We start from the raw sequence: 13,322 nt of genomic DNA, 5'->3' as shown, positions 1-13,322 counted from the left end.
CTATGAATGTGTTTGAACTTCTTAAACTATAGAAATGATATAAATATGGACCATACATTGGAATAAATTAAAACAGACCATTTTGGAAATACAAGGAAATGCAACTGGAATAGGTGCAGATTCTGGAAGATCTAGAAAGATATTTGTGCGGGGTATTGTCCCCTTTAAGATGAATTGAAAAATGACGATAATTTACATTTTGCACTGTTGGATCTTGGTCATAACTGCCAGAGTGAGGTTAACAAATGAGTGAACAATTTATTGCTAACAATCATCACACTGAAATAAACGGGTGACGACGGGGCATGCTTAATGTCAGTGTTTTCCAAGATGCTTGTGGGATTGTTGCTCCAGATGACATCCAATGATTGCAATTTTTATAAACATCCCTTGCCGTCCATCCCCAAGTGTTATTAAGTGGATATAAATCAGGGGGGCGTGCAGATTGGTCCAAAAGGGTGAGGTTATTACTCTGGAAAGGCTGGATTGATTTTCCATCTTCTCTCAGATTCACAATTTCATCAACAAACAGCTCTCTGGTTTTTATGTTGTTTTCACCTCTAAATGCAGTCTACACAGGCAAAATCTATCCTACCCAATCTGAAACATATTGTGAACGGACATTTATTGCTATTTATTGACTGAATAAGCAACGCTACTATCAGCCACGTGTTTCTTTTGCTCACATGCAAAATAGCTGGGTTCAAACAAAAGGTGCTAGGACTCTAGAGGTGCAATACATGAAAAATGAGAACTATGTAAACCAGGGGTCAGCAACCCGTGGCTCTTTCATCTGGTTTCTGCTTCTGCGTAGTAACAATGCCGTCACGTGACGCAATCACGAGCCTTTCAAAGTCCTGCGTCTGTCATGCAATTCTCAGCGGAACCGCTAGGGGGAGTCTTGTCATGTAAATTGAGTCATGTCAGGTTAAAACCACAACACTAATCAAATATTTGTCTTGCTAGCTTTGTTTGTCGCTTATAAACAATGACAACTAAAGAGAGTGGTAGCGGAACGTACAGACGCTGATCCGAAATCAGTGAAGAAAGCGTTTATGAAGGTGTATTGTACGTCCCCTTAATGAGGCGTATTATAATGAGGCGTATTAACAGAGGCATAATGCCGACAAATAACAGCCATAGTCTGCATCGCCACAATGACAGGTTGGACTTTTTGGTGGTGCACGTGACGTTAAAAAGTGGGTTTCGAGCACGAGGGCGTAGCTTAACAAAACAAGCTGTGAATAGAACGAAACAAATATATTTAACTGTGGAAATACTATAAATGTGGTGGAGAGAGAGAGAGATGTGTGTCAAATTTGCCACCAACCTTGCCAGGTGGTAACAGGTGTGAGTCGTCACTGCGCCAGGAGGAACAGGAAGACAGAAAACTTTTCAAAGAAAAGGAACGTGACAGTACGTTTAACTTTTTACCTTCAAAGTATTGGTCAGGTTTTAATTTGGTAGAAACTGACCCAAATGCTAAATGTTACCAACCTCTTGCCTCAACATATCAATTAATTCCAATGTTTGACATGCATCCGGTTATGTATGCCTAGCTAAAGTGTAACCGGAACTCCAGAAATAAAACAACACTCATTAGTAACAAGAAGTTGGGCTTTTATTTCCTAAAGTTGATACTTAACTTCCGCTTGTGGCTGAGTTTGCACTTGACGCGGGCACGGTAACTTACACAAGGCGCAGACAAATTAAAACCCATTCTTCCTGTTCTGAGCGCAACGTTCATACTTAGGACATATTCCACCAACCGTTGCCATGGTTCAAGAAATTAAGAACTTGGTAAGATTTCTTCATTGTCTTATACATTTTAGAAGCCTTAATGAAAAAAAATTAGTCTACTCACTTAAAAACTACATAGTGACTTTCGATGTGAATAATTTAATATATTTTGCAGCACACTTGGATTGTTACAAACAACCCAAACCTGACCCTAAATTGTACACTTTATTGAATGAAATCGCTAAGAAAATCGTAGTACCGTGTTTGCTAACACCAGCTATCAGGGTGATGAGTAGCCGACGAAGGCAGGCCGATCCCGGGCGTTCAGTGCCACTAAGGGAGGGTCGGTGCTCGACGCTAATGTTAATGCTAACGCTAAGTCTTCGTCTCTGATAAACATAGCTAGCTTTGTAACACGTTGGATGAGGACGGCATATTTAAGAGGGCATTTATATTGTCAATGGTTATTTAGGTGTTCATACTAAGTGACGTTAAATGTGAACAAATGACGTCTGCCAGTGAAAGCCATGAGGAGGCCATGCTGCTTGGCTCCGTTTAAACTAGTGGGCTTGGATGTTGTAGTTGACAGTCACTATATGCCGATAAATAGCTGTTACACAAGCTTTAGTCAGCCTTGGTCGTGGTTACACACACTTATACCACACATCTAATTACTGTAATTACACACGGCACTATAAACTCATTTGCCGGTGCGTTCAAGGGAAATGAGAAAGCGAAAACTAAAAGTCTTATTACTTGCAATGAGCCCCCTTTTCCGTTTCTAGGAGGAATTCAAGTCCCTACTGAAGACCGCTGGAGACAAGCTTGTGGTTGTGGACTTCACAGCCACATGGTGTGGACCGTGCAAAATGATTGGACCAGTTTTTGAAGTATAAGATGGCACCTTTCATTATATTTCATGTGAAACGTATTCATGGAGAGATTGTTCATGGATGGCTTGTCTCACAGGCGGAATCCCAAAAGCCGGAAAACAAGAATGTGATTTTTGTCAAAGTCGACGTGGATGACGCTGATGTATGTATCTCTTGCTTTTTCAGTAAATAAGAATAAGTACTTTTGCCTGAAGGCTGAGTTGTTACACAACAGCGATTTCAGAAAACATACTCATCAAACATAATTATCTGTAAAGAATATAATTTAGCAAGAAAAAAACAACTAAAAGAGAAAAATCTGCAATTTTTTTACAAGAATAAAGTCAAAATATTGAGAGAAAAAAGCTGTGGTTTTAATGTAATTTTTTTTATATTTGCAAAATTAATGTGTAAAAAGTTATAATTTTAGGAGAAGGAAGTCAAAATATGGGAATAAAGTCATAATATATTTAAAAAAAAAACAAAAATGGAGGAAAACTAGAAAGCTACTATTCTAAAAATTGCAATTTTACGGGAATAAACAGGTAATATAATCTGGAAAATTAATGTCACCTTAGTAGCGTGGGGTTGAAATATAAAAAAATAAAAGATTTGGTAAAAGTAATGAGAAACAAAATAAAATTTTAATATTTGAAAAATTAAAAAGGAAAAAGTTGATCACTAACCAATATCATAAAGCTGAGATACATTTTGTGTATATACTGTATATGTATTAGGGATGCAACGATACACAGAAATGTTTAATTTGAATTTTATAAACATTAATGCACCTTGCCCGGGCCACAGTAGGCGTCTTCTTCCGGGTTCATGATAGCCGTAGGTGCCAAAGTAAGAAGCTAGTTTGGGCACACCTTTGGCACACGTGAAGCAGCAAAAGCGGTCCCATGTTTTGAGGTATGGACCATCACTGACTTCCACTTGTGCTTTTCAGGATGTGAGCAGTAGCTGCGGCATCAACTGCATGCCCACATTCCACTTTTACAAAAATGGCAAAAAGGTAAGCTGACCGTTTGTGTTTTGTTGTGGTCAAGGGCTGTTTTTGTTATTTCATTTTCTCATTTTTCCAGGTGTTTGAATTCTCCGGGGCAAACAAAGAGACACTGATTGAAAAGCTGCAGAGTTTTAGATCTTAAAAAAAAAAAAAAAAAATCAGCATACATCGTTCCTTGTTCTGCGTCGTCTGTACTCACCTGTAACTTCATCTCCATATGTACAATGACCAGTAGTCTATTCCATAATGACACATTTTATTCCACCCAACATCAAATCAGTGCATGAACCTTTTTGTGTATTCTTTCGAGCAAGGTGGATTTAATAAAGGATCACTTTAAAGCCCTTTGTGCTTAATTTGTCTTGGTGCGTATATACAGGCAGCTGTGTCAAAGGCAAGTAATTAACGGCATTTTATGCGTGTAATTAAAAAAAAAAAAAAAAAAAGTTGACACATACACCGGACAAACACATCCATCATTTTTACACATCGTACAAGTATATAGCAGCATATGTTTAATACTGTTGGTTTTTTTATATGAAAAAATACAGCTTTATTTTACAAAACATTGTGGAAGAGATGGTTTGAGTGGGTCAGTTAGGAGGAATCCGCCTTCACATGATGATTGACTTGGAGTGGAACATCTTAGAAGTGATAGTATCCTGACCTCCGCTTCCTAGAAAGATAAGAGGACACATTTAAGATCTGACGGTGCTTCTGTTAATGTTTTGGACATGTTACTCCTCATTAAGACACAATGAATACTTTAACCTAGTCACTGTCTTGATATCATACTGGAAAGCCTTACCTGGAACAGTCGTGTCCGCTCCAACCTGGACTACAGTGGCACCTGTTGGGCCTGATGCACCTGCCTCCATTCAGACAGGGTGACGAACACACCGCTGTTGACACACGAGGAAAGTCATGGACAAAAGGCTTGTGACTTCAGTTATTTCTTAAAGGGCCAGTGACAATGTGTACTCACCACTGTGACAACGGGTGCCCGCCCATCCGGTGGGGCAGTCGCACTGGTAGGGTGCCACGCAGTGCCCTCCATTCAAGCATGGCAGGATGCAGATGGCTTTGAACGACATTTACCAATTAATGTCAGCATTTTTTTATTACACCATATCTAGTCAAGGTACAATACTATCGCAAGTCAACTTGGATAACCTCACGGCTTGTACGGCAATTATTGATTTACTGTCCACTGAACATAACAGCATGTGTCCATTATTGCAAGTGACTGGGACAGCTGTGGTTCACCGAGGGTAGGGGTGGTGGCACGGCAGGCAACTTTAGAGGGCCCCCAGGAGCTGACCAACTTCCACAGCAGTAGCGCTATGCATAGGGGCCCCAAAAGACCCATGTACTGTGACATTATGACGCACAATGACGAGTCACAGAAAGTGCCTTTCTGAGGAAGCTGAAGTGACCGAGTATGTCTTCCACACCTGAACCCAACTGAGCACCGCCTCAAGCAGAAGGAAGGAAGGTGTCTGATAACCACCAACACAGTGATGTCATCGTGTAGGAGTGGAAGAGGAGTCAAGTAACAACCTGTGCAGCTCCGGTGAAGGATATCCGGTATCCAATATGATTTTTTAAAAAGTGGAAAAAATTAGAAAATTATAAATATAAAAGTGGGTTGTGACTGAAAGACCAATGGAAATGTTGGTATTTATATATATTTAAGTTTACTTTCTATTGTGTTGTCTCTTGCCTTTCTAAATAGTCTAAATAAAATAGAAAATAATAAATATGAAAATGCCTTGAAAGTGTAAAACAATTTTTAAATAATATAAAAATGACTTAAAAGTGTCCAAAAATTAATTATAAATATAAAAGGACTTCAATAAAAGTAAGTAAAATGGAAAACACATCCAAAAATTACTTTTAAAAAAGTGGAAAAAAATTAGAAAATTATAAATCTAAAAAAGATAAATATAAAAGTGGGTCGTGACTGAAAGACCAATGGAAAATGTGGGTATTTATATATATTTAAGTTGACTTTCTATTGTGTTGTCTCTTGCCTTTCTAAATAGTCTAAATAAAATAGAAAATAATAAATATGAAAATGCCTTGAAAGTGTAAAACAATTTTTAAATAATATAAAAATGACTTAAAAGTGTCCAAAAATTAATTATAAATATAAAAGGACTTCAATAAAAGTAAGTAAAATGGAAAACACATCCAAAAATTACTTTTAAAAAAGGGGAAAAAAATTAGAAAATTATAAATCTAAAAAAGATAAATATAAAAGTGGGTCGTGACTGAAAGACCAATGGAAAATGTGGGTATTTATATATATTTAAGTTGACTTTCTATTGTGTTGTCTCTTGCCTATCTTCACCAAGTGGCTCTTATTTGCTAAATAGTTGTACTCTATGTTGGACAGGTGGTTGTGTTATTTGGCCTCACAAGACAAAAAAGGTGAACTACTCACGCTCCTCACAGAGTCGACCCATCCAGCCTTCTGGGCAGGCGCACGTGTTGGGCCGCTGACACACACCTCCATTCTGGCACTGCAGCCAACACACCGCTGAGAGAGAGACACACACACACAAAGTTAACATGTTTTCATACTTCAGTGCTGTGAAGAGTGTTGAGGAAGTTTGTTAGCACTGAGCCACACCCTTTGGAGGCATACGACACACAAACAAGACCTGACCTTTGGCAGGTTGGATTCCTGAAAGATGCACAGTCATGGCAGCCTCGACTACTGCTACATGCATGCAATGACTCAAAAGAGCAGACAGCCATTCAAAGGAGGAAGAACACATTAGTCACATTAGAAAGGGGGGGAAAAAAAAGTCAGGGCGTGAGTATAGGCGAGAGTAGGCGGAGTCCCGACTCTCTACCTCTGCACGTGGGAGGCGGTGTCCAGGTGCCGTTCTCCAAACACCTGCTCCTTCCGACGCCCTCCATGGCGTAGCCGCCAAAACACGAGTACACGGCCACGTCCCCGAACTGGAACACCGCCCCCCGCACCACCCCGTTGGCCACGTGGAGTGGGGGGCCACAGGACACCCCTGCACGACAGCCCAGATGGAATGACCCACCGGTTACTCACTAACTAGCTTTTAGAGGGTCTTTGAAGGCACCGCAACAACACAAACAGCCCAGTGTAAGAATAACAGTCAAGCTGCTTTGTTTCTGCTTTGTTGTGTGTGTGTGTCGCCATCCGGGTTGCCACACTTCTGTGTTTAACACACACAACAACCATGAAATTCAACATTTAAAGTCGTACCGTAAATGCTCTAATTTTAACCCAGGCATTTATTCATTATTATCTTATTATTCATAAGATGACAGGGGCGGAAATTGGAAGGAATTTGATTTCCTTTGATCTGATCTTTGATCAGTTATGATATACTGGTACAACAAGTTCATTTTTTAACTTTTATAATCATTTGGAAAGTATAACTCTTTCATCACAAGTATATTGCACAACACAGTAGCAACACAACTGATGTTGTAATAGCGGTAAGGAGCAAACTGCATTAATAACACTGGTGATAGGAAACAGTAAACGCTGCACAAAACATACATATTATGTCCAAAAACAATGCAAGTTGAACAGAATATGAATTTAAATACTTAAATAATATAAATAAGATAATACCTTAGTAATATATTCTACAACAGGGGTCTCAAACACGCGGCCCGCGGGCCAAATGTGGCCCGCAGGACACTAGTTTGAAGCCCCCGCCTTGATATGAAAGTTTAATGTTAGTGCGGCCCGCGCAAGTTTGATATGGATGCTGTATGGTATCATGTGCCCAGAAAAAATTATTACGTTTGATTAATGTTCATGTTAAAGGTTAAATAACTGTTAATAGTTATCCTCCCTATCCGTGTGGAAGTGGTAAGTTTTTGGCTATTTAAGTTTAAAGGAAATAACTTGAAGGGTACCGTTTAGGTCGCTGGCTCTCTAGTTTGCGAGTTAGCATGTGTCTCAAGAACCTGCAGTTGCGCAATATGTTGTAAATAAAGAGTATAAATATGACTATAGTCGTGTTTTGTCATGTCTACAGGGCTCTAATAATGCTTTGTTAATTTTAATCTGAAAAAAATAATGTCTACCCACCAACTATATGTGGTTTCTTAAGTTTTTATTATTTGCCGTTTTATTATTATATTTATTTATTTATTATTGATCTTCTTTATTCTTGATTTGTTCATTGACTTTTCATCTTATTTTGTGTAGAAAAATAAAAAGTAAGATATTTGAGAACAGTGGAATGTTTTATCAGAGCTTTTCTTGTAGAAAATCAAAACCAAAGCAAAGTTTATTCATTTTTGCGTTTTTTTTTTTTTGTTTTGTTTTGGAAAACCTGATGCGGCCCAGTCTCACCCAGATCCTAGCTCCAGTGGCCCCCAAGTAAATTGAGTTTGAGACCCCTGTTCTACAATATCAACCCAAATACACAATAAATAGCCAGAGTTATCAAGGATAAACCAGAAGCAGTACAGAATACAGGAAACATGCATAAAAAATAATCTTAGAGTAGTCGTCCCTCCCTTATTGGGCTTAATTAGTTTGGATCCAACTGCAGTAAGTAAATTTCTGTTGGATTCAATCTTAATAATTAGAATATTTTCCCAGATATGTTATGTTACACATATCGGAATCGGAAATTGAGAGTTGGACAATATTTGCATATGGGTTTTTCGGCAAAAAAGCCAATATAGGACATCTCTAGTTTGAATATCATTAGAGCCCTGTAGACAAGAAATAACACCCATACAGTCAACTTTACATTTTCACCACCCACAAATAAGATAAAAGACGCTCACATAAGCAGTTCCTTGTTTTTTTCTACATGGCGTACTTCCAAGTTATTGTCTCATCATAGCCAGTATAGTAGACGTAATATGAGTAAATAAACTATTTAAGACATAAATAAAACTCCTGCTTGTATGTGTCACAATTAATATGTTGGCCTCAACAGTAGCCCCTGTTATTATTATTATGATTATTAAGTTATCATTAGAGCATTTACGGTAATAACATCACCAGTGAGCTCCATGAACTTCATGAAAACGTGTGAGAAAATCCCCCTTGGAACCTAAACGGGAATTCAAAGATGATCACGCGGGCACATGCAAATGAGGAGGATACAAGTGCGCTTCAGATAGACCCATGTGACAATGGTTACTATAGAAGCGATAGTGTGGCGCAGCCTCAATGGGTTTGGAACAAAGCTCTGTAGGGGAAAATATAGGAGGACTGCGTTCATATTTGGGCAGCATTCCAATCCAGACTGCTGGTTCATGCATAGCAAGTCATGTTGGTGTTCAACGTAAAAGAAAACAAAGTGTACATACTCTCACAGACAGTACTGATGGAGGTCCAGGTCTGGTCGGGTCTGCAAGTGATGCTTCCGCTCCCTCTCACCTGCTGGCCTTTAGGGCAGCCGACCCGCACAGACTGGCCCACGTAGAACTTGCGGGTCTCGCTTCTGCCGCCCGTGTCCTTCCAGCCTGGAGGAGTCGGGCACGCCTTGGCTGTGAGGAGAATACATTCTGTTGATTCACGTTGGGAAACAAAATTAACTTTTATTCGTTTGCTTGCGTTGTTTCACATTTCACTTCCATTTCTGCGTCATGTGATTGTTGTCTCCACATTTGGTGATCCCCGACTTGAATAATATGTTGACTGACAACAATGACAAGGGCGAGGCGGTGCAGGTTTAACTAGCCAAATTAACCCCCGACCGATATACAGCCGGCCTAGACCAGAGTATACCTCTCCGGGTCAGAGTATACCCCCAATATCATATATATTGCACCTATTTTTCTTGGATAGTTCATGAATTTTCACACCTATAAAATTATACACCAATTTTAGCAGGTTAGCTAGCACGTTAGGGTTGCTAGCATGCGAACATTAACATAGTAGCATTTTCTGCCATTTTTACAAGTATTAACGTATGCAGACGCGTGCTACCGTGCTAAGGGATGGATGCTAACATTAGCGGTTAGCATTGCTAGGATGCGAACATTAACATAGTAGCATTTTCTGCCATTTTTACAAGTATTAACGTATGCAGACGCGTGCTACCGTGCTAAAGGATGGATGCTAACATTAGCGGTTAGCATTGCTAGGATGCGAACATTAACATAGTAGCATTTTCTGCCATTTTTACAAGTATTAACGTATGCAGACGCGTGCTACCGTGCTAAGGGATGGATGCTAACATTAGCGGTTAGCATTGCTAGGATGCAAACATTAACATAGTAGCATTTTCTGCCATTTTTACAAGTATTAACGTATGCAGACGCGTGCTACCGTGCTAAAGGATGGATGCTAACATTAGCGGTTAGCATTGTTAGCATGCTAATGTTAACACAGTAGTATGTTTTGCCGTGTTTGTACATAGTTGTAAGTATGATATATATATATATATATATAATTGTAAGTATATAATTATTATCATACTGCAATAACCAACACAGTGATTGATTTGCTTGAGTCACTGAATAACTAAAACGTGATTGTGTTATATACTTTTATAACACTTTTATAAGTGATCCAACTTCAAACTATTCAAGCATGAAATTGTTCAGCTGTTCAGATATTTCAAAAAAATCATCTAACATCTAAAAATCCCCCAGTATTTTTCCCCAATGAGGGCAATTTTTAAAACTTCCACCATTTGTACATTTCTAAACCATTTAAGCGTTCCTGGTACACTGTGTTAGCATGCTAGCATGTTAGCGTTGCTAGCATTAGCAGTGAGCATTGTTAGCATGCTAATGTTAACACAGTAGTATTTTTAGTTGTATTATTATTATTATTATTATTATTTTCATACTGCAATAACCAACACAATGATTGATTTGCCTGAGTCACTGAATAACTAAAAACGTGATTGTGTTATATACTTTCAAACTGTAAATTAGTAACGTTTTTGTAAAAGCTGTTCTTTTAAACCTCTAGTCGTATAAAAAATTTAATCTTGAGCCAGGTGCGATTAATCCCAATAGTAGCCGGGTGCGTGGTCTACAAAAGCAATTCTCACGTTGGCAAGTGGGGAAGCTGGAGCTCCACGTGTTACCCCCCATGCACAAGACCAGGGAGTCTCCAACCAGGTCGTAGCCTTTATCGCAATGGAACTCCACGGCACGCCCGGTGGTCAGGTTGTGGTCTTGCACTTTGCCATGCATTATCTGTTTGGGGCCACTGCAGCCCTGAGACACTGAGACAGATACATTCCATCTTAGCCACCCTAATCTGTGTTAAACATTTCCATAGTGTGGAGGTTCGGTTATTACCTTCACAGGAAGGCGTTGGCAGGCTCCACGTGCCGTTAGCCAAACAGACGAGTGTCTTTGGGCCGACAAGCTGCAGGCCGGCATCACATATATAGCTGGCGTTATGCAAGTGCGTTTCCCCTGTCACATGCACCTGTGTATTCTTCACTGCTGGAGGAGGCCCACAGGACTGTGCTGATATGCAAGCAAGTATGAGTTAAAGTCACTGAAAATGCTAGTGGGTTTGTTTTAGTGTGATGTCGGAACAAACTTACCAACACACACCGGCTGACTGCCGCTCCACGCTCTGTCTGCCTGGCAGGTCTGGACAGAGTCCCCCTGTGACAATAAAGACTAAAGCTATTAAAATAATCAATAACTAAACAATCCTTTGCGATGAATACAAATATGTCCTTTTATTGATTTAATTGTGGCACGGTGGAGGAGTGGTTAGCGCGCAGACCTCACAGCTAGGAGACCAGGGTTCGATTCCACCCTCGGCCATCTCTGTGTGGAGTTTGCATGTTCTCCCCGTGCATGCGTGGGTTTTCTCCGGGTACTCCGGTTTCCTCCCACATTCCAAAAACATGCTAGGTTAATTGGCCACTCCAAATTGTCCATAGGTATGAATGTGAGTGTGAATGGTTGTTTGTCTATATGTGCCCTGTGATTGGCTGGCCACCAGTCCAGGGTGTACCCCAAGGATAAGCGGTAGAAAATGAATGAATGAATTATCCACTTATTGTTTGTCTTTCTGATTATTTCGACCATGCATAGTAGTTGTGATGTTCGGAGTGTCCATGAATGCACCCCTTAAGGAAGTGTGGTTCCGGATGTGTTTGTTTGGAGTTGGAGATACATCCATGGTGTTCAGGTCGGGATAAAGTTATACAAGATGATATATTATTATTGTATTGTATTATTATTATACAATAAATACATGGGACTAGGAAGTATTTGAAAACAAAATTTTTAACGGAAGTGAAAATTGGGGGGCTGCACGGCAGAGAGTGGTTAGGGCGCAGGTGACACAGCTAGGAGACGCGAGTTTGATTCCACCCTTGGCCATCTCTGTGTGGAGTTTGCAATATTCAGAAGACAGCTGGGATAGGCTCCAGCACCCCCGCGACCCTTGCGAGGAAAAGCGGTAGAAAATGAATGAATGAATGAATTGATTTAATTTTATTTGAATGAATCAAACATTTAACATTTTCTCTATATTTGTTCTGCAGGGGTGCCCAAACCTCCCCCCCACCCCCAAAAGGTGAGGATGAATGAATGCAGTGGGGCTACTTTTTTCACGCCCTGTGTGGGTTCCCACGTGACAGGTTGTTTGAGTTGAGGTGTGCGCTTCTCCCTGGGTGGGATCATTATAGTTTGTCCTTCTGCTATCCTGAGTTGCCTTTTCCCTGCTGCTATTATTGCAAAAATAAATATTTTTACCTGCATTCGGAACACAGACATGCCGAACCGTGACAACTTTGACCTTTTTCATTTTGTAAAAAAGGTTAGACCAATCCAACATGCTAAAAAAAAGCACTTTTGACTCTCAGTTTTGCCTAGATTGACACTTTTTGTATTGAAGGATGAAAAAAATTGTTATAAGGGCAGAGAAATAAAAGCTATCTTTGTTTGTCCTCGGTGGATCAATACAGCTTACATCATAGTGTTCCTATCAAGGAAGTATCATCTGTCTCTGTTGGCTCATGGAGTGAAGGCTGAGGGGAAGTCACGTGTTTTTCTGTAACTGGAATCTCCATTAGTCATTGTGAGCATGCAGGGACTTTTAGTGGAAATTAAACTACCGTGTTTTGGAGCCTCAACAAATGATTAATATTTACAAGCTAATTGTTTTTATAGGAAACATCAGCAGTTCTTGTCATGATGAGAACGAACCTTGATTTCAAAGCCAGGCAAGCAGGAGTACATGACAAAGTCTCCATAGTTGTAGCTCTCCCCTTCAGTCACACCGTGCAGAAGAGGAGGAGGTTTTTCGCACACCACCAGCTCACATGAAACTGATGCAATGCTCGGTGCCCAGCGTCCTCCGAGCTAGTAACACAAAAAAATCTTGTCAGATTAGTTTGTCAAGCGTAACCTCTCACATCTCTACAATGTAGAGGCTCAAAAAGAAGCACATTAAGAGCCCAGAGTGGCCTGGTTAATACCTGCACCTTCAATCACTGACATGATTTATCAACTTATGTTGTTTGTAATTATGTGCTACATGGTTCTTTTTGTGACATTAGCAGAGTAAAACGTTTCTCGAGGGAGCTCGTCAACTTTTTTCAGTATATTTTTTCATCAAAATAGCAGTCATGCCAAAATGTCGTGTTGCTGCTGGATGTTCACAGTATATCCAAATGCTACTATAAGTTTGTTTTCTTTTTCAAAAGAGAATGATTTAAGACTCTGCTAGTGCAGAGAATGAGAGACAT

The 13,322-nt window shown here is 39.9% G+C and overlaps 2 protein-coding genes across 2 annotated transcripts in view; one reads left to right on the top strand and one right to left on the bottom strand.

Annotated features, from left to right (window-relative positions):
- Nucleotides 1-1,649: 1,649 nt before the first annotated feature.
- On the top strand, nucleotides 1,650-3,965 carry txnb (thioredoxin b). Its single transcript, XM_058066504.2, has 5 exons — nucleotides 1,650-1,800; nucleotides 2,526-2,630; nucleotides 2,710-2,775; nucleotides 3,565-3,630; nucleotides 3,701-3,965. Exons 1-5 carry the CDS (start codon nucleotides 1,777-1,779, stop codon nucleotides 3,764-3,766), a joined length of 327 nt encoding a protein of 108 aa, XP_057922487.2. The 5' UTR covers nucleotides 1,650-1,776; the 3' UTR covers nucleotides 3,767-3,965.
- Nucleotides 3,754-13,322, bottom strand: part of svep1 (sushi, von Willebrand factor type A, EGF and pentraxin domain containing 1) — a 60,149-nt gene continuing 50,580 nt past the window's right edge. The window contains exons 40-49 of the mRNA XM_058066490.2: nucleotides 12,781-12,936; nucleotides 11,160-11,223; nucleotides 10,906-11,079; nucleotides 10,653-10,829; nucleotides 8,956-9,135; nucleotides 6,486-6,656; nucleotides 6,071-6,166; nucleotides 4,610-4,705; nucleotides 4,433-4,526; nucleotides 3,754-4,300 (exon numbers count right to left, since the gene is read on the bottom strand). Of these exons, the coding sequence (XP_057922473.2) occupies nucleotides 4,270-4,300; nucleotides 4,433-4,526; nucleotides 4,610-4,705; nucleotides 6,071-6,166; nucleotides 6,486-6,656; nucleotides 8,956-9,135; nucleotides 10,653-10,829; nucleotides 10,906-11,079; nucleotides 11,160-11,223; nucleotides 12,781-12,936 (1,239 nt within the window). The 3' untranslated portion in view covers nucleotides 3,754-4,269. The remainder of the gene's footprint in view (nucleotides 4,301-4,432; nucleotides 4,527-4,609; nucleotides 4,706-6,070; nucleotides 6,167-6,485; nucleotides 6,657-8,955; nucleotides 9,136-10,652; nucleotides 10,830-10,905; nucleotides 11,080-11,159; nucleotides 11,224-12,780; nucleotides 12,937-13,322) is intronic.

This window comes from Doryrhamphus excisus, linkage group LG2 (genome assembly GCF_037039965.1).
Source record: "Doryrhamphus excisus strain RoL-2023G ecotype Guam linkage group LG2, RoL_Dexc_Guam_v1.1, whole genome shotgun sequence".
NCBI classification, from domain to species: domain Eukaryota; kingdom Metazoa; phylum Chordata; class Actinopteri; order Syngnathiformes; family Syngnathidae; genus Doryrhamphus; species Doryrhamphus excisus.
This window is presented reverse-complemented; position numbering and strand designations above follow the sequence as displayed.

Excerpts from the sequence above, each read along its gene's own strand:
- txnb (XM_058066504.2), top strand. The coding sequence starts at position 1,777 with ATGGTTCAAGAAATTAAGAACTTG. Across the intron at positions 2,631-2,709 it reads TGATTGGACCAGTTTTTGAA|GCGGAATCCCAAAAGCCGGA; the intron begins GTATAAGATGGC and ends CTTGTCTCACAG. Across the intron at positions 2,776-3,564 it reads TCGACGTGGATGACGCTGAT|GATGTGAGCAGTAGCTGCGG; the intron begins GTATGTATCTCT and ends TGTGCTTTTCAG.